Consider the following 20,547-nt stretch of genomic DNA (forward strand, 5'->3'; position numbering starts at 1 on the left):
CCCAACAGGCCTGATCATCAACCTTCAAAGCCACCCTGGGGGCTGGTACTGCGAATGCCCCCATTTCAAAGGCAAGGAAACTGAGGCTCAGAGAGGCCACGGGGCCTGCTCAGGATCACACCATGAGGAAGTGGTGAGATTGGGATTCAAACCAGGCCCACAGACCTCGAAAGTCCATGCCTTTAGCCAAGACACACAGCAGGTGCTCAGTTAATGGAAGCTACTGTTGTCGATATCATCATCCAAAAGTTTAAGCAAGTACTGTGATTTCTCCTACAGACTTCCTTATCCTGGATTCATCTGAATAGTGTGGAGAGATAGGAACATCCAATGTCACCAACACTCATGTTTTTCAATGTGTAACCCCAACTGTGCAGATTATGAAATGTGCAGATTCCTGAGCCTCATCCCAGACCTACAGAAGTGGCACCCTTGGGGCTGGAACTCAGGAACCTGCATTTTTAACACAGCACCCCAGGTGATTGCAAGGGTCCTAAAGTTTGAAAACCCTCCTGGGAATTCTTGTGGACTATCAGGGTTTCACTTGCAGGTGGGGAGAAAGATAGGGGTGAGAACATGGAAGGGAACATGTGGCTTAAGATAACTGCCAGTTCTAGCACAGATGCAAGGGTGGCCAGGGTCCAGGTCTCAGGACAGCCCTGGGACTCAAGGGTGGTTCTGGGAGGCTTCGTGGTACCAGGGCAGCAGGAAAACCCCTGGAGGTAGCTGCAGCTGGAAACAGCCCCCATCCAGGGCTTGAGGGGACAGACAATACCTTACAATCGTACTTGTGCTTCAGCTCCTGCATGTCTCTCCCCCCAACTCTCAAAGCCAAGATGTCTCTCTTAGTCCTGGCGTATCTCTCCTTTAGCCTAGTCAGGTCTGGAGAAAGCTGGAGCCCCAAGCAGCCAGGCAGAAGGAGAGCAGGTGAGAGGAGCAGGCGGGACAGGGAGGAGACAAAACACAGACAACAGGGGAGAAAGGAGACTCAGGTAAAGTGCGGACGGACAGCTCGGGCAGGCGGGATGCGGCACCCCAGGTCCCAGGCAGCAGTCCAGCCAGATCCTGCCTGGAATCTGCTCCAGCTGTGTCCAACCCCACCATGCCAGGCAGCTGGGGGCTGGGTCTCTGCAGCAGGGAATCTGGGCTGCTGGGGAGGAGAGGCGGGAGGGGAGTAAATCCAGGTCCCCTGTCTTAGGGAAAAGAGAAAATGCTCTGAGGGCAAGAACTGTGTCTTCTCCCCGGCCCTGTGGCCCAGCACAGGGCTTGTAACATAGGAGCTTCTCTGTAAGTTTGTGAGATAGACAGATGGCAGGTGGATGGATGGATGGAATGAGGTCAGGGGGATAAATGGATAAGTGGGTAAATCCACAGAAAGATGAATGGATGGGTAGAAGAAGGGTTGGCAGATGGATGGGCAACAGACAGGCAGGTGGATGGGTAGACAAACAGGCTCATAGAGGGATGGATGGATGAATAAATAAATGGATGAATGAATAGATGCACAGATAAATAGATGGATGAGCAAATGGATAAATTTGGTTAGGTGACTATATAGCTGGGCAAATGGACAGATGGATGGATGAAGAGACAGTCAGATGAAGGAATAAGAGGATGGATGGATGGATAGGAGAATGGATTCAGGCAGTGCTGTGCTGGCAAATATTTAACAACCAGTTCTCCAGGAAAAAGGGCCCTGCTTTGAAGCATTTCCATGGTGTGAATCCTTCCACCAATTCCAAGCTACCAAAGTGACATCACTGAATGGGAATTTGTAAAGAGATGCTCATAACTGGTTCCTGAGTTCTTGTGAGCTGACACTAGCTGCCTCTGGCACACTGCTGGAGAATGAATGGAGGGAGGATGGGTGAAGGGTAAAAGGGAGGGAGGGGGATCGGCAACTGGATGGAAGAATGGATGCTCAGCTTACAGACTATCTGGAGGATGGATGGATGGATGGACAAACAGATGGGAGAACAGGTAGATGGATAGAAGAACAGATAGATATTCAAATGCATGAACCATATGAGCAACAGTGATATTTGGTAAAGTACACAAAAGACAGGTGCTACTTCTAGAGAAGTAGACAGAAGGATCAAGAGTATGAGTTCTGGAGGCAGGTAGGCCTACCTCAAATCATGGCTCCCTGCTTACTAGCTGGAAAAGTCTCTTTACCTGAGTTGCAGCTTCCTCACTGGTAAGGTGGCCATAATAATAGCTACTGCATAGGGTTGTTGAGAAAATTAAATGTACATGCAAAGCCCGGAGCTTATTAAGTATTCAAAAAATGGAAGCCATTATTATCTTTTAAATTGCAAGTGCTCAATATTTGTTGGATGGGTGAATGGATGAGTGGATGGATGGATGGATGGATGGATGGATGGATGGATGGATGGATGGATGGATGGATGGATGGATGGATATACAGACAGATGAGGCACATGTGATATTGCATTCTACATCATTTAAGTCTCTCTGAGCTTCACCACAGGTTTTCTGATCAACAAAATGAGAATCTTGAGGACAATGATACTGACCACTTAGGGTACTGGGAACATTAAATGACACTGCTTTGTAAAGTGTACAATTCTAGGCAAATGTTCAATATTGTTATGCAAAGAAGTATGCATGCAGAACAGGGGTCCCTCTGAGAGCTGCCCAGATTCCCAAAAAACTGGGGAGTTTGGGGTTTGACCTGAGTCCTGTTCATCCATAAAATAGTTTCACACAATAAAACCATAAAGCCCCTGGGCCTTCTGGTGCTCCCTCACTTCTCTCAGGGTCAGAAGAACTAGGAAATGTTAGGATCAGAGGCCACTTGCTGAGTTGGCCAGATCAGAGCAGGGGGTGGACCAGGCTGGGCCAGGGCTGGCATTTCTGTAATGAATCCATGAGTTCTGCCCAGTCCCCATCCAGCTGGATCAGAGGCCTTGTTTTCAAAGAGGTCACCACTGGAGAGCGGGAGAGTTCAATGCAATCCATCCCACAACTGGAAAAAAAAAAAACCACATATCCCGGATTGGCACCAGGAGGACCACTTGTTCACATAACAGGATGAGGCAGCTGCTTCCACTTGGGTCCATGCCCCTCTACAGACCCCATGGTCACTTTTTTTGGCAAGAGTCCACCTGCCTAGGGATGGCCTCTTCCGATCTCTGAAGAAGGGGTTCCATTAGTTGCAGCTGGGCAGGGTGCCTGGCCATGGTCAGACTCCAAGAACAGGACGAAACACATCCCCAGACCCCTGCTGTCAGCTTGTGCCCGCAGCACACACAGCACATAGCCAAGCAGCAGTGGCCCTAAAACATGCAGCTGCTGCAATGCCAGCGGGTGAGCAGGTGCGCCCCAAGCGGCTCAGGAGGGTGAAGCACCACAGGCAGGCTCAGTAGAGTCCCTGGCAGAAGTGGGTACCAGAGGAAAAGCCCTCCACAACCTCCTGTCTCCCTAGGAGCCTGCTGATCAGTGAGCAGGTGGGCCTTGGCCACAGCCAGAGAAAAACTCCAAGTGGTTAGAAATCCCAACAACTGTGCCACATAGTTTGTCTGCTGAGGAAGGGTCCAAAGCCCCCAGCCTCAGAGTGTGAGGGACACGAGCTCACAGGCAGCCTCCAGAGGTCCCATTCCCAGGGCCAGGCCATGGTGAGCATGGCCCAGCATTTCTTGGAGTGCTCCGTGGGCCCCTTGTACCCCTGGGGGCAGAGAGCTGCTTAAAAGGCAGATTACCGGGCCCCACCCAACCCCTGAATCAGAGTCCCTCTTGAGGCCCTGGCATCTGTGATTCGACCAGTTACCCATGTGATTCTGATGCCCATGGAAGAATGGGGACCACCACTGGAAAGCCTGAATTCAGCATCGTCATCCCTCCTTCCCTCTGAGAGACACTCATGGTTTCCTCCCAGTCCCAGCAAGAGGGCCGGGGCCAACATGGGACAGGAGGAGGAACGCCAGAGGCTGAGGCTAAAAGGCTGGGCCAGGACTCGAGAGCCCCATCTGGTCACACTGCCCAGAGCAGGGCTGGGACGCATGGGTCCTGCCATATGGAGAGGGTACTGGGGGGAGTGGGGGCTTCATAACCAAAGCCCCCTTCCCTAAAGCAGTGCATGCTGCCCCTTCTGAACTGCAGGAAGCAGCAACGAGCTGTTCCTGGGCTTCTGCCTGGGCCGCTCCTCCAGCCTGGATCACCTGTCCTGTCTCCTCTGGCTCCTAAGCCCAGCTCCAACTCACCGCTCTCAGAGGCATCTCTGATTGGTCTTATCAGTCCCTACCCCTATCAGGCACACAGCCAGGCTGGACACAGGCTCATGTTTACGCAAAGGCATTTTTGTCTTCATTATGTTTTGAAGGGCATGATAGTTTAGCTTTGAAAATTGTACCACACTGATCATGATGACCAGCATTTTGTCTTCATTTTTGACAAACTATTTCCCATTCAGTGTCTCCTATGGACCGTAAAGGTTCACTGAGCACTGATTAGGTCTTCCTGTTCCAATGTATCCCATCCCACAACTGAAGATATGGGCTAGGCACACAGTAGGTGTTGTAAATGCTTCGCTTTTTGGCTAGCAACACATTAAGGCTGTTTTCCACAGCCCATCCATGGAGGCCCATCCCTGGAAACAGCAGGCTCAGAGAGACCTGCTCAGTCCCAGGCTTGCTCAGGACTCAGGGAGCCCATCTTGGTCTGAGGAATGGCTGCCTGAGGACTCAGGTGTGGGTGTTCCTCTGGCCAGCATGCCTCTCCGAGTGGATCCCCCAAGCCCAGAAAAGGTGGGAGGCACCGGAAAAGTCCCCTCTCTTGTCCCCACCCTGCCCATGCAGGAATGGCCCCAGGTGGAGCTCTCCTGCCCTGCTACATCTTTTAAAAGGAGCTTGAGGCTGGGCATGGTGGCTCACACCTGTAATCCCAACACTTTGGGGAGGCCGAGGCAGGTGGCTCACTTGAGGCCAGGAGTTTGAGACCATCCTGGGCAACATGACGAAACCCCATCTCTACAAAAATACAAAAATTAGCCAGGCGTGATGGTGCATACCTGTAATCCCAGCTACCCGGGAGGCTGAGGCAGAAAATTGCTTGAACCCGGGAAACAGAGGTTACAGTGAGCCGAGATAGGGCCACTGTACTCCAGCCTGGGCGAAAGAGTGAGACTCTGTCTCAAAAGAATAATTAATAAAAATAAAAATAAAAGTAGCCTGAGAGGGACGCCATCCCCTCTGCTCAGTCAGGGCCTGTAAGAAGCTGTCCCCATGAAACTAAAATCTCAGCACGGACAGACACTGCCTCTTGGTGGCTTCTGCAGAACCACAGGGAAGGAGCATGGGTGTCATGGGAAAGAAGGAACCAGATGACCTATCCTCCTCGCAGCCTCAGGGGCTCCCCTCCAGGACATAAGCAGAATGGCCTCTGCTCCAGGCAGAAACACCAGGAAGGCCGAATGCATGGATGGCACCATGTGAGGCCCCGGAGAGAAGCCTTCCAGGCCGCTCTGGCTTAGCCACAGCAGCCCCCACTGTCCACTGCCCCAGAGCAGAGAGGACTGCGGGGGCTGAGGCCTGGTCTGAGCATCGGTCCCAGAAGGCGGGGAGAGCAAGTGGATCTGATCCAGGCTCCACCTCTAAGCAAGTGGCTGGGCTACCTGGAGTGCGGCATTGAGAGGACTCTGAAGCCCAGTCTGAGCCCATGAGCAACAGGATCAATCGACCAGGTCTGCCATAGCAAGGGGGTGGGGGGAGCACCTGTGCCAGGTACCAGCCATGCCCATCCCGGGCTTAGGGCTGCCAACAGCAATGTCTACGGGTCACCTCCTGTTTCAGGATGACCTGGGCTTCTGGCTCCCCTCTCACCACACATTCCCAGGAATCCCTGGGACCCAGACGTGAGTCCTGGGCCTGGCCCTCACCACCCTTCTCCCTCCCTCCCTCCCTGAAGGGGTCTCTGTGCCCTGACTGAGGTGAGCGACACCCCCGGTCCCCTCACCTTGGGCTGGAAGGACACTCGGTGCTTGGCGGGCTCGACCTCCGGCTTGGCCTCCTCCCCCGAGTCCTCACTGTAGCTCTCGAACTCACTGGAGCTCCAGCCTAGGTCCTCCGCCTGCCGAGGGGCCCCAGCCCGGTGCGCATCCTCGTAGAGCAGGTTCCTCTCTGCCCCTGCTGGCCAAGTGGCAGCTGGTGAGCCCAGGCCCTGAGGCCAAGCCAACCAGACTTCCAGCCTCAGACCCAATTTCTGAACCCAGGTGGGGCGAGGGGGGGTCAGGGAGAACGTGGGGGCCCCGGGGGTCCAGCTCTACTTCCTCAACCATGAAACAAAGATGATAATACATCTTCCCCCTTGTAGGGTGAGGAGGGCCTGAGAAAACGGGGAAAATGGGGAAAACACAAGAAATGCATCAGACGTGCACGGGCCCACTCACTTCCTTTTGCTCCCAGCACTGCTTTTGTATGGTCTCAGCGCTCATTCTGGGCCTCCTTGGCAATTTTTTTTTAGAGACAGGGTCTCATTGTCTCACTCAGGCTGGAGTGCAGTGGTACAATCACAGCTCACTGCGGCCTCAAACTCCTGGGCTCAAGTGATCCTCCCATCTCAGCCTCCCAGGTAGCTGGGACTACAGGCATGCACCATCACACCCAGCTAATTTTTTATTTTTTGGTAGAGACGGAGTCTTGTTATGTTGCCCAGGCTGGTCTTGAGCTCCTGGGCTCAAGTGATCCTCCTGCCACGGCCTCCCAAAGTGCCAGGGTTACAGGCGTGAGCCACCACACCCAGCCGAGCCACCACACGTGGCCTGTTTCTTACTGGAAAAGAGAAGACCCAGGGCCAAGTCCTGGCTCAGGCCCTCAGCATCCTCAGGAATGAAACAGAGATTGTTGGGGCCTCAGGACTCCTCACCCCAAATCTGAGTTCACATGCAGCCTGGGATCTTCCAGTAGGGGGCGCAGCTGGCCCAGAGTCCAGGAGCTCTTTTCCTTCCTAAGCCTGCGGGAAATGCCTTGGGCTGAAAACTTGGGGACAAAAAGCTAAAAGTCTGGAGGGACAGTTCCCACAAGGGCCAGGGCACTCGTGGGGCCCATTCAACTGGGCTATGAGATGCCGCTTGAAGCCTGAGGTGGGAAAGCCACTGTCCTGAGGCCGGAACACAGGGTCTCAGCCCCAGCTCCGTCACTGGGGGATCTTGGGCAAGGCCCTTTGCCCCACTGGGTTTCATTTCTTCATCTGTTACCTGGAGAACTGCAGACCTCATGAAACTGGGGTCAGACGGCAAAAAGTACATGAAGATGAAAATGCTTTTGTCATCACAGAAGAAATATAGCATTGGGAAGGGTTTTTTTTTAACAACAAAAAAAAAGGAATCTGACCACTCGCAGTGGCTCACGCCTATAATCCCACCACTTTGGGAAGCTGAGACAGGTGGATTGCCTGAGGTCAGGAGTTCGAGACCAGCCTGGCCAACATGGTGAAACCCCGTCTCTACTAAAAATACGAAAACTAGCTGGGTGTGGTAGCAGGCGCCTGTAGTCCCAGCTACTCGGGAGGCTGAGGCAGGAGAACTGCTTGAACCCGGGAGATGGAGGCTGAAGTGAACCAAGATCATGCCACTGAACTCCAGCCTGGGTGACAGAGAGAGACAACATCTCAAAAAAAAGAAGAAGAAAAGAAATCTGCTCAGAAATGACTGTGCCGAAAAACTGCGAGCTTTGGTCATCAGACCTCTCTGCAAAATGGGGCTAATAATAAGCAGACAGGTCGAGTAAATAAAACAGCCAAGGAGCTCTTGGCAAAGTGCCTGGCACATAGCACGCACGTGGCTGAGAGCAGTAGGCCATCACTCATGGTGGCTCTGGGGGAGCTTGGGTGTCAGTCCATAGACCCAGGGCCCCCCAGTTTCACCCCACAGGAAAGCTGGGGTACAAGGGGTTGGGGGCAAGAGTGTCAGCCAAAGAACAAAACAGATGTGCCAAAGCTTAGCGGGAGACGGGTCCCAGAACCAGGAGGGAACATGAGGTTATTTTTAAGCAAAAGATAATGATAACTAATGTCTTTAGAGAGTGGAGCAGCTGCGACCTTCAGAAGGCCAAGCTGATTATCCCATTAGTGTAATGGAGGCTCCTCGACTAGTGACCAAAGAGGCAGAGTTCTCGGGGTAGCCCTGAGGAGGAACCCCGGCAGCATGTGGCAGGTCCACACCTACACAGGGCTGAGCCATGCACCCAACCACCTTCATCCTCAGTGTGCCACGGCTCCCAGCAGCCCTGTGCAGACAGCAGGGTGTGAATGATCACTCCTCCTGTTAGACAGATGGGAGAGATGTGGCTGGCCACAGTAAGAGTGAGTGGGGCTGGGGCTCCACACCACCTTCCATTGAAGTCCCCGCCATCTACACATATAGAAATATCCTCTCCAGTGGAGACAGAGTCACAGAACTCTTGTGCCTGTGTGCAGCCCGAGGGCCAACTCCTCAGCTTTCAGGGACCACATAAGGGTCCCCTCATGCTTCCTGCTCAGTGTTCTCATCAATTACCTCATGGAATCCATGCGACCACCCTAGGACTGGCTATTATTGCCCCAGTTCTACAGATGGGTCAACTGAGGCCCAGAGAGATTGGCCAGGACCCTGTGTGACCCTCCCCAAAGGCCTGTGAGCTGGGGATTTTCCTGCTTTATACGAAGAAGCCAAGGCACAAAGGCACAAAGCCCTGTGCCCAAATCAATGGCAGAGCTAGCCCGAGCTCCTCTCCGAGCTCCTGCTGAGCCCACATCAGCCCCAGGCAGGCCAGTGCTGGGACCCTCGGCAGGCATAACGCTAACAACAACAGCAACAGCAGCCCTGTGTGAAGAGCGTCTCCAAGAGCCCGCCCTGCACTGAGCTCTGTGCAGCCTTGTTGCAATTGATCCTCCCACAGCCCAGCATACGGGGATCCTGGGGTGGGTATTGTGGTCCTCATTTGCAGGCTCAGAGCTAGGGTGCAAACACAGGCTGTGTGACACCCAGGCCATGAACATGCCACATCCTCCCAGACCCTGAGGACAGCGAAGACAGGAGCCAGGGACTTAGTGGCTTGATTGAACTCAGGTGGGAAATAGGCCAAATGGGTTAAACAACAACTGAGGCCCCTCAGCCGCTCAGACCTCCCAGCTCTGGGACTTTTCTGAGACTCCTTTGCTTCCTAATACAGTGGGAATCCATTGCTCCCTGGACTCAAGTGAGCTACAAACAGGAAAATATGCTCTAAGCACATCCCAGGCTTGCTAAAGGGATAAGCATATCCTTGGCCCAGGTGTCCCCGTTCCTGAGACAGGAGTCAGGAGTGTGGCTCTGGGGCCCTCGGACCTTGCCGTGTTGTCTGTGTGTTTCTCCCATTGCGCTTTGTGCTGCTCAAGGATGATTAGAGCTGCCCCATCAGACTCGGAGCTCCTCAAAAGCAGGGGCTGTGCTTCCCCATTGGATGGAGAGCCCCTGAAAACAGGAAGAATCGCATAGTAGGAAAAGAAGTCGTCTGTTCAAATCCTGGCTGTGTACTCTGGGGCTGGTGATTTAACCTCTTCATCATGGGAGCCATAAATAAGCCTGGCCCTACTGACCTCATGGGGTCGTGGGATCAGTGGGATCAAATGTGCCTCATCTGTCAGAAAATGCCACTCAAATCCTCCTGGGGGTAGGGGACAGAGCATTGAACTTGGGGTCAGAATGACCCACATTCAAATTCTAGCCCTGCCTCTGCCGTTCCCTTATCTGTAAAATGAGAACGTAACATCCCAAAGTCTTGAAGCCGTTACATGATTGAAAATATGCTTGGCCTAAAGTGTCCAAGCAAAGACGGCTCTTCCTGTTAATTGTCAATGAACAGTCCTCTCTCCCATCAGGTGAGTTCCAGCAAGACTCGCCCCAGGCCCGCCCCATCTCCCCTCTGTGGCCACAATCGCCTGCCTGCCTGCCCACCTCAGCCCTCAACCCAGAGCAGGGCGCAGGGCTTTGCAAAGCTTTATCTGCTTCACCCTTTGAGTGTAACAGTCTGTCATCTTCCCCAGCAGCCCTGGAAAGCCTGGAGTATGGCCCCATTTTCCTGAGGGAGGAATCAAGGCTTGGAAAGGTGATGACCTGCCCGGGGACCCACAGCCGGAGCATGGCCCTGCCCATGATGCCCAAGCCCTGCCCGGCCCCGGTGGCCACGCCCTCAGCCATCTCCAGATTCTCCCTGATGACTACAGTTGTTTCTAAAGACAAGAAGGAGGGGCACTTGGCCAGGTGGGGACAGAAGAAAACAGAAGGAGACAACCCTCCCCGGTCCCAGCCTCCCTCCCCTGTCCCCAAGAGAAACAGGGAAGCACTGCAGACATCATACCAGGCTGATGCGCATCTGGGCTCTCGCAGGGGACGTCGTCATAAATCACATCCTCTTCCAGGGCGGGGAAAGTGAACCGGTCAACTGGGAAGGAAGCGGGGAGAGAGAGCACCAACGCGGGCTGTGGCAGCCTGGCCAGAGGTGCTGCAGATGACATCAAGACTGCACCAGCTGGTGGCACGCAGCACCCTCCTTTCTGCAAGCCCAGCCCAGCCCTCAGCCCCGCCAGCTGCTCTCAGGGGATGCCGGCTCCCCCGCTTCTCCCCGCCCCCCACCCCTTCCAAGGTGCCCTTCCAGTGACCACACAGACCCCACCTGGCTCCCTGCTGCCCGCAGGCCTGCCCATCTGGCTAATGGACAGCTGCTCCCGGCCCCTGCAGGGAGCATGATGCAGTCCAGCACCTGTGCCCTGGCCCTAGCATCCTCAGTCACCCAGGACCCCGGGGCTAGCCCCTCGTCACTGAGCAGTGCTAGGACTTGGAAAACCAGCCCCCACCCCTGATGGGAGCCGGTCCTTGACCCACAGGCCTTCCAGGAAGAAGTCATAAGACCCACTGGCCTGTGATGCTTCCCTAGGTCCTGGGCCCCTAGAGCCCTGTCAGAGCCCCCTCTTCCTCCCCACACCAGCTCCCAGGCCTGCCCACCTCTCTCTAGACCCCTAGTTCCCATCCTCAGACTTCCTGTCCTACAAGACCACGATAGCCTCCCAGCGGGCTCCACCCCTCCCCACCTGGTCTCCTACACTGCCCCCACCCCAGTGCAATGGGACTGAAAGGCAAAGGCAGCCACATCACTGGCCTTCCTTCTGTGGCTTCCTATTGCCTTGAGAACCTTAAGCACTGCCTCTGGGGCCCTGAGGAGCTGCAGGGCCCACAGCCACACCTCACCCCATAACGCTCCCCCACACCCCACAGATGAGGCCCTTGCTGCTTCCCAGGAGTCAGGGGTTCTCCTGCCCTTAGGCCCTTGTACAAGTTGGCCCCTCTGTCTGGGACCCTCTTTCCCCCACCCCTGCTGCCTCCCTCTCTTTCTGCAGGGCTCATCTGGGCAGGCACCTTCCCATGGCAAGGTGTCTGGTTCTGTTAACAGAAGGACCTCATCTTGGTCCCCAGGGCACTCCCACCACTGGGCCGCCCTGGGCTGTTGTGGGAACTTCGTAAGTATTTGAGGAGCAGATGAAAAACTGGGTGTGTCAACTGATCCTGGACCTCGGCTCTTGGGGGCAGTGGTTGGTCCTCCAGGGCCACAGCAGCCCCCAGTGAGGATGAACCCTGGGATCACAGGAGCCCACATCAGCTCTTGGGTTAGGGAAGACTAGGATATCCTGGAGCTTGCTACCTGGGGTGGGCGGTGGGCCGGAGGGGAGACTTACTGCGACGAGAACTCTTCCGCTTCCAGCTGGAGTGCCGGGCCCCGGAGAAGGCTGCATCCGCTGCATCCCCATTGCTCACCCAGGCTGGCACCCTGTGGGCAAGAGACGGCACTGCAGAGGTGTCCAGAGGTGGCCCCCAGAAGCCTCTGGCAGCCCCTCACCTGGTCAGCGGGACATGATGGGCAAAAGTGGGCCGAGGGCCAGGATGCTGGGGAGACCCGAGGTGGAGTTGGCCTCAGACAAGCCCCTAGGCTCCTCATCTTTAGAAGGCACGCACAAGGTTGGGCTGGCACTTCACTAGAGCATGAAGATCAACCGTGTTCACAGTGATAAGCACCAAGCACTCTCCGCAAGGGGGCTGTCTCGTCTCTCCCCAGTGCAGACTCAAAGGGAACCTCCACCTCTCCACTCTCCCACATACAACAGAAGGGGCAGGCTGGGGGATCCCTGCCTCTTGCAAGAAACAAGGACTTGGCTGGGCACAGTGGCTCATGCCTGTAATCACAGCACTTTGGGAGGCCAAGGCATGTGGATCACTTGAGGTCAGGAGTTCAAGACCAGCCTGTCCAACATGGTGGAACTCCGTCTCTACTAAAAATACAAAAATTAGCCAGGCGTGGTGGTGCATGCCTGTAGCCCCAGCTACTCAGGAGGCTGGTGCACAAGAATCACTTGAACCCAGAAGAGGGAGGTTGCAGTGACCCAAGATCATGCCACTACACTCCAGCCTGGATGACAACACGACATTCCGTCAAAAAAAAAAAGAAAAAAAGAAAAAGAAACAAGACTTGCAAAGCTTCAAAAGACTATATGTGGGAGGTAGAGCTTAGTCCCTCATGCACACTTGAGGATAGGCTGGCCCAGTGAGTCCCTTCCACAGAGCAGACATGCAAATGGGAAACAGCAGAGAAGCCCAGCAGACACATCCCGAACCAAGAGACCCAGGTGAGCATCTGTAGAGACGCCACGCAGGTGCCATGTGTCCTGATATGATGTCATGAAATGGGTACTTCACCTCCATGGTGTTTTTATCCAAAACCCATAACCCCAGTCTAATCACAGAGAAGACACCAGACAAAACCAGAGTGGGGAACATTGTACCGAATACCTGGCATTACTCCTCAAGACTCTTTTTGGTTTTTTAGTTTTTTTAGTTTTTTTTTTTTTTTTTGAGACAGAGTCTCGCTCTGTCGCCCAGGCTTCAGGGCAGTGGTGCGATCTCGGCTCACTGCAACCTCTGCCTCCCAGGTTCAAGCAATCCTCCCACCTCAGTCTCCCAAGTAGCTGGAATTACAGGCATGCGCCACCACACCCAGCTAATTTTTGCACTTTTGGTAGAGACGGGGTTTCACCATGTTGGCCAGGCTGGTCTCAAACTCCTGACCTCAAGTGATCCACCCACCTCAGCCTCCCAAAGTGCTGGGATTACAGGTGTGAGCCACCGCACCTAAACACCACTCCTCAATATTCTCAAGGTCATGGAAATCAAGGAAAGACTGAGAAACTGCCGCGGGCTGGAGCAGGCTACAGAGACATGACAGTTAAGTGCGATGTGGGATCCCAGATTGGATCCTGGGTCAAAAAATAAACATAAGTAGGAAAACTGATGAAATCCACACAAAATCTGTTTAGTGAATGGTAATGTGCCAACGTAGGTCTCAGCTTTGACAACTGTGCCAAGGCCACGTGAGATGCTCATAGCAGGGAAGCTGGATGAGGGGTATGTGGAGCTCTATGTACCATCTTCAGAACATCTCTGAAAATCTAAAGCTATTCTAATGTGAATTTTTTTAAAGTCCAAGTTCAAAAAAACAAAACAAAAACCAAAGACCACTTATGCCAACCTAGAGGGCAGAAGCCTTAGACTGTCAAGAGAACAGCGCCGTTGCCAAAGAATCAACTTGAACTTCCTGGCACCCGAGCCTGTAGCAGATGAAGAGTAGGACAGGGCAGGGGAAGAGGGAGGGGAGGAGGCTGCGAGGAGGGATCTCCGCTGTTGAGCACCTCCTGTGAGCCAGGCCCTCTGCCTCACCTTCCCAGCACCACACAGGATCCTGGCATCTTCTGCATTCTGCAGGGAAGTAGAAGAACCTGCCCAAGATCACTCTGCCAGGGAGTGGCAAGGCCAGACCATGAGGCCAGCTTGCCTGGCTCCCAAGCTGGGCTCTGAGTGCCGCCCTCCACTGCCTCTCAGATAATAAGCAGAGTGGTGGTGGTGGCGAGAATGCTCCTGCCTGTCCTATCTGGTGCAGCAGCCACCAGCCACGTGGCTATTGAGCACTTGACATGTGTCTAGTGGGACTAAGGAACTTAATTTTTAATTCTATTTGATTTCAAGTAATTTAATTTTAAATAGCTACACATGACTAGTGGCCACTGGACTGGGTGATGCAGGTCTAAGTCACCTGCCCTATTAGAGGAGCAAGTGTCAGCTCACATTTCACTGCCAGAAGTCAGCAGTGTCACCCCAGGGCAAGGAAGGCAGCACATTTGGTCCTGGGGAGACACTTTCCACCAATGACAGGAAGAAAAGGCCAAGAGAGGACAGGGCTGCTCTGGACCAGGAAGGTGGGTGATGGGCTGATGGGAGCCACCTGAACCCCGATTTCTAACAGCTGCTTCACTGAGCCGCCACCTCCTCAACACAGAAACATCCTGAAGCCGCCACATCAGTTGCTTGGAATTGCTCAGACAGAACCAAACTATTCCAGCTGGAACAGACGTGAGCTTAGAAGAAGTTGGCTGGACAGTCTCCCAGCCACAGGTCCTCTTTGCTCTGATATGTGGCCATGACAGTGACTGTGACAAAGCATCCGCCATGCACTGCTTGCTCTGCTTTACATGTAATTGCACGTTTAATTTCTCTTTTTTTTTTTTTTGACAGTCTCACTCGGTCACCCAGGCTTACGATCTCAGCTCACTGCAACCTCTGCCTCCTGGATTTCAGCAATTCTCCCATCTCAGCCTTCTGAGTAGCTGGGACTACAGGCACGCACCACTATGTCCACCTAATTTTTGTATTTTTAGTAGAGATGGGGTTTTGCCATGTTGGCCAGGCTGGTCTCAAACTCCTGACCTCAGGTGATCTGCCCACCTTCGCCTCCCAAAGTGCTGGGAGTGAGCCAACAAGCCCAGCCTGCACATTTAATTTTGCAGGAACACACCGGAGGCAGGTGTTGTTACCCCCATTCTACAGGTGGGGAAACTGAGCCTCACAAAGTTTCAATTACTTACCCAGAAATCACTCAGCTAATTAGTGGGAGCTGGGATCTTACACTACGTCTACCTGCAAAGCTTCTATTGTTTCAACCAGACCACCTGGAAGTCGAGAACTTGCATGTAGACATTCACCTACATCACAGGCTTGCTGTGGCATATGGTTACCTCAACTCTTGCCTGTTTAGCCACCATTTTATTAAAAAAGAAAAAAGAGAGAGCAGTTGCCCTCGGCACACTCAGAGGCGCAAGTTCAAGTCTCCAGCTACTATGGTATGAATGTCTGTGTTCCCCTGACAAAAAAAGTCCATGTGTTAAAATCCTTACCCCCAAGGTGATAGTATTAGGCAGTGGGGCCTTTGCAGAGGTGATTAGGTCATAAGAGCAGAGCCCCCATGTGTGGGATTAGTGCCCATATAAAAGAGGCCCTAGAGAGCTCCTCTGCCCTTTCCACCATGTAAGGACACAGTGAGAAGGTGCCATCTATGATCAGGAAATGAGCCTTCATCAGACACTGAATCTGCTGGCACCCTGATCCTGGACCTCCCAGCCTTGAGAACTGTGAGAAATAAGTTTCTCTTAGGCAGGGCGTGGTGGCTCACGCCTCTAATCCCAGAACTTTGGAAGGTTAAGGTGGGTGGATCACTGGAGGTCAGGAGTTTGAGACCAGCCTGGCCAATATGGTGAAACCCTGTCTCTACCAAAAATACAAAAATTAGCCAGGCATGGTGGTACATGCCTGTAATCCCAGCTACTCAGGAGGCTGAGATGGGAGAATATCTTGAACCTGGGAGGCGGAGGTTGCAGTGAGCTGAGATTGTGCCACTACACTCCAGCCTGAGAGACACGGCAAGACTCCATCTCAAAAAAAAAAAAAAAAGTTTCTCTTGTTTATAAGCCACCTAATCTATGGCACTGTCTTACAGCAGCCCAAACGAACTCAGACACTGTCCAAGAGAAAGTGTAACACCCGGCTCCAAGGCTGCAGCACGCTTTAACCGAAAGAATGCAGTTTAGCCAAGAGAACACCAGAGAAAGCCCCATGTAAACTCTAAAGGTGACGTGGAGGTGGACAGAGGCGTCACTGGGTGAGGTCAGGCAGCTTCAGGAGGGATTTGGAAACACCTGATGAGCCGACTCATAGGCAGGGGGAGGCTCCTCCTGGCTGCACCTTATCAAAACCCAGTGAGCGACCGGCCCAGTTACTGGCTCTGGTGTCCTGGGCTGGGGAATGGGGGTCCCCACAGCATAGAGAGGTCACTTCCCACCCACCCTCACTACCCAAGTCACCTGACCAGCAAGTGGCACAGTGGCAGTTTGAACCCCGGTGATCTGTCTGCAAAGCCTTGCTCTCAGGACCACCTCCGCTGCCTCCCTAGACTGGAGCAGGTGTTCCTCGGGCCGATGAGATGGGGAAAGGGCTTCCCAGGCAGGGGAAGAGGAATAAAGTTGGGGGAGCAGGGACATGAGCAATGTTCCAGCTCAAGACACGCATGCAAGGAGGGCACGGCAAGAAATAAGGCTGGGGGCGCCTCCTGTACCCGTGACCCTCCCTGCTGCCTGCCAAGGCCCTGGACCCACCCTGTACCCACCCGGAGCAGCCTCTCCCAGCTGCTGTCCATGGAAGCCACGCAGGGCTGCAGTGTCTAATTTTCCCTGTGAACAAACACTCCTTCAGGGGCCTCCGGGTCATAAAAGAGCCATAAAAACCAGTAAGAGGCAATTATCTCACCCTTATCTGAGCTTCCTGCTCTCCTAATGCCTCTCAGCTTGCAAATGAGAGTAAGGCCAGCAACCTGAATGCAAAGGAAAGAAGCTGAATCCATGGAGACGGGCGCGAGATGGGGAGAAAAGGCAGACAGACGCAGAGGCAGGGAAGAGAGGAAAGGACCCCTCCCAGCACCCCCAAGCAGCAACCTACATTGCCGGCAGAGGAGTTCAAGTGCACCAGAAGGCCACCTGGTGCATTTCTGGTCCACAGAGCTCCAAGCACCTTTGTGCCCCACCTCTCTGATCTCTCCAAAGAGCAGCAGGGCAGGGAGGGGTAGGTCCCCGTGTGCCACCACGCCCATCTACTTTTTGTTGTATTTTTAGTTGAGACAGGGTTTCATCATGTTGGCCAGGCTGGTCTTGAACTCCTGACCTCAGGTGACCCACCTGCCTCGGATCCGCCTAGTACTCCCAAAGTACTGGGATTACAGGCATGAGCCACCGCGCCGGGCCCCCAGCCTGTTTTAAAGATAAGAAGCCCCACTCCAGAGAATGGCACCCGCCACCCCTGCAGGGGCTGGTACAGGCCCCAGTTTCTCAGTGGGTCCCTTCCCAGGGTCCCTTCCCAGAGGGTCCCTTCCCAAGGGTCCCTTCCGTGAGGCTGGGTCCCTTCCCAGAGGCTGCACCATGTGGGTGGTCGGGGAGGAGACCCCCAAAACCAGAACAAGCTAAGGATTCCTGGCCAGCAGGGTCCGCACGCACAGGCATTCTGGGGCCCTTGCCAGAACAAGGCACAACAAATATGAGAAAGGAAAGAATTTCACCTTTGGGGATGGGACTAGAAAGGACTGGAATGACATTTGCCTTATAAGGCCTCAAGGAAAACCCAAGCTGCAGCACAGGGAGGGACAGGGCAGGAGAGTTTGCATAGGACAGCCCCACACAGTGTCACCGCCCGCCTTGGAAACTCCCTCCAGCATGATGGCCCGATCAAGAGACACGAAGGAAAGATAAGAACACGCAGCCCAGGTTCAGCCTGCTGCCGGGCCTCTTTTTGGCCCTGGCCACTTGACCTGGTTGTACAGCATGTCAAAGCTGAGGACCTTAGAGAACATCTGGCTTGGCTGCCTACTAGAGTCAGCAGGGCGCCCCTAGAAGATGTGGGTGCCAGGGCCCCTGCCCCAGAGACTCTGACTGTTGGTCAGGGGTAAGCTCCCTGCAGGCTGCAGCATGCAGCCAGGGTTGAGAACCAGGGCTCCCAAGCGTGAACGGGGAAGAAGTAAGCACTCCGGGGCCACGACCTGGGATATGACTGTGGCTCAGCCACTTGGCTGTGTGCACCGAGACAAGTTACTGAATGTGGACCAGGGTGAAGTATCAGTCCTACTTCCAGCTGTGAGGATTCAGTGAGATGATGCAGATAAAGCACTTAGCATTTCTCTGTGCCTCAGTTTCCATATCTGCAAAATGAGGCAACACTACCTCCCTCGCGGGGTTCTGGTACGGAGTAAATAAAGAAGGCATGTAAATCCTCTGGCACAGGGGCTGGCACGTGGTACAGCCTCGTGTGTGCTGCTTCCCCGCCCCCTCCTTCCCTCCGCCTCTCCTCCAGGCACGGGGGCCTCACCTGCATGTGTTCCCTCTTCCCTCTGTGGCCGCCCATCCTGTGCACAGAGGGCTTCCAGGACCCAGTGTGTCTCTCCTGTGCCACCCCACACATGGTCACAGATCCCCTTACTGGATGAGTAGAGAGCAGTGAGAAGCCCCCCAGGGGAAGTCTCAGAGCAGCCCTCAGGTGGCATCATATCACAGACCTCAGCAGGGAGTGAGCCTCGAGTCCTCTGGGGAGCCATCTCTGTACAGGTGGCCCCCCACACACATGCTGGGCCAAAGCCCAGCCTCTGGCCTCCTGCTCTGTGGCATATGCACCTCCCTCCCTGACATCTCAGGGGCCTCAGGGCTCGGTCAGACATGGAGAGGCCCTGCACCCCTGGCAAGAATGTATCGAGAGCCATATGGGTTGTTGCAAAACAATACAAGTTCCCCTGGGGAAATGCTCATGATATGTAATTAGCTTTAAAAAAAAAAAAAGGTGAGCCACGAACCAGCATGTGCAATAAACCACAGTTCTATAAAAAAATTATGCATACTTGTATACATGCCTAGCAAAGAAGCTGGACAGAAACACACTGTGGTAGGATTAAAAGTTGCTTTTAGTCTATCATTTTCTATACTTTCTAATTTGTCTACAACAAACTGTATTTTTTTAAAAAAGGGAGAGGGGGGAGGTAGGGAGGAGGGATGGACTGATGAGCATCTCAGGTAATGCTAAGCAATGCATAGGCCAGGGAGGGGTCCCTTGTGCCTGGAGTCAGCCCCAGACAGATCTGCACCCTTTGGGGACAGTGACAATGAGCAGCTCACCGAGTAAGCACCTAATCTCTCCCATCTCATTTCATCCCCACCAATAGTGCCATCCGGTGAGTCTCATCACCCTGCTTTACAGAGATTAGAAACTGAGGGGCCCGGGTACGGTGGCTCACACCTATAATCCTAGCACTTTGGGAAGCCAAGGCAGGCAGATCACTTGAGGTCAGGAGTTTGAAATCAGCCTGGCCAACATGGTGAGACCCCGTTTCTACTAAAAATACAAAAAAAATTAGCCGGGCATGGTGGCGGGTGCCTGTAATCCCAGCTACTCAGGAGGCCGAGGCAGGAGAATCACTTGAACCCAGGGGGCAGAGCAGAGGTTGGAGTGAGCCAAGATCACACCACTGCACTCCAGCCTGGGCGACAGAGACTGCATCTCAAAAAAAGAAAAAGAAAGAAAAGAAAAGAAACTGAGAGTTAGGCAGAGAAGCCAAAGAGCACGTCCTGGGTCATGCAGCTAACGTGTAGGGCAGGCGGGATCCAAACCAGCTCTCTGTGGGAGATGGTTGCGCCAGAGGGGTTAGAACACAGGTTCTGGAAGCCAGCTGGGGTTGACTCTGGCTCTGCCCATCTTTTTCTGTGACCCTGGGCTGATGTCATGTCCTCTCTGTGCCAGTTGCCGCATCTCTAGAATGCAGATTATATCAGCGCCTGTCCTGTGAGAGTGTTGCAAGGATGAATGGCATTGGGGAGGGAAAGCTCTCAGAGCACAGCATGTAAGAAGTGCTGGGTACATTCAGGCCATTATGATCTGGTCCTAGAGCCAAACACATACACAGGCACGTAAAAATAACATGGCCTGGCAGAGCATGTCAGCCCCCATCGCAGTCATTCAGTAAAGAGGTGCTGGGTGAAAGGACAGGAAGACGCAAGGGAAGGGCAGGGGAATACCAGCCAGTCAGCAGAGCACCATCCTAGATGCACAGAGAGGGCCACAGAGGAAGAGCAAACAGAGCCCCTGGCCTGAGGCTTTGAGCCCAAGCACCACGCCTGCCAGCCCAGCCCCACAGACAAATGACGCCCTCTCCCGGGTCTGGTCTGCAAAACGGTGCCCACGATAATTTCCTCTTTCCGGGGCGTCATGTTAGTTTCCTATGGCTGCTGTAACAGATGACCACGAACTTAGTGACTTACAACACAAATCTATTCTCACAGGTGTGGAGGTCAGAAGGCCATTAAGGGGTTCGCAAGGCTAAAAGCGAGGTTTCGGCAGGGCTGTGCTCTCGCTAAAAGCGAGGTTTCAGCAGGGGCGGCTCCAGGGGAGAAGCCATCCCCCACCTTTTCCAGCCTCGAGAAGCCACCTGGTCACAATCCCGTCCTCCATTTCCAAGGCCAGGAGCGTGGCATCTTCCCACCTCTTTCTGACTCTGGCCCTCCTGTCTCCCTCTTGTCACAACCCTTGTGGTGCCACTGGGCCCACGGATAGCCCAGGGTCATATCCCCATCTCAAAACCCCTCACTTAATCACATCTGCGAAGTCCCTTT

The 20,547-nt window shown here is 53.9% G+C and overlaps 1 protein-coding gene across 1 annotated transcript in view; it reads right to left on the reverse strand.

Moving 5' to 3' along the window:
* Positions 1-20,547, reverse strand: part of ARHGEF10L (Rho guanine nucleotide exchange factor 10 like) — a gene marked incomplete at its 5' end in the record, with an annotated part of 123,390 nt that overhangs the window by 89,916 nt on the left and 12,927 nt on the right. The window contains 3 exon segments of the mRNA NM_001134135.1: positions 5,974-6,143; positions 10,335-10,418; positions 11,707-11,798. Coding sequence (NP_001127607.1) covers positions 5,974-6,143; positions 10,335-10,418; positions 11,707-11,798 — 346 coding nt within the window.

The sequence above is a fragment of the Pongo abelii genome, chromosome 1 (genome assembly GCF_028885655.2).
Source record: "Pongo abelii isolate AG06213 chromosome 1, NHGRI_mPonAbe1-v2.0_pri, whole genome shotgun sequence".
Lineage (NCBI taxonomy): Eukaryota > Metazoa > Chordata > Mammalia > Primates > Hominidae > Pongo > Pongo abelii.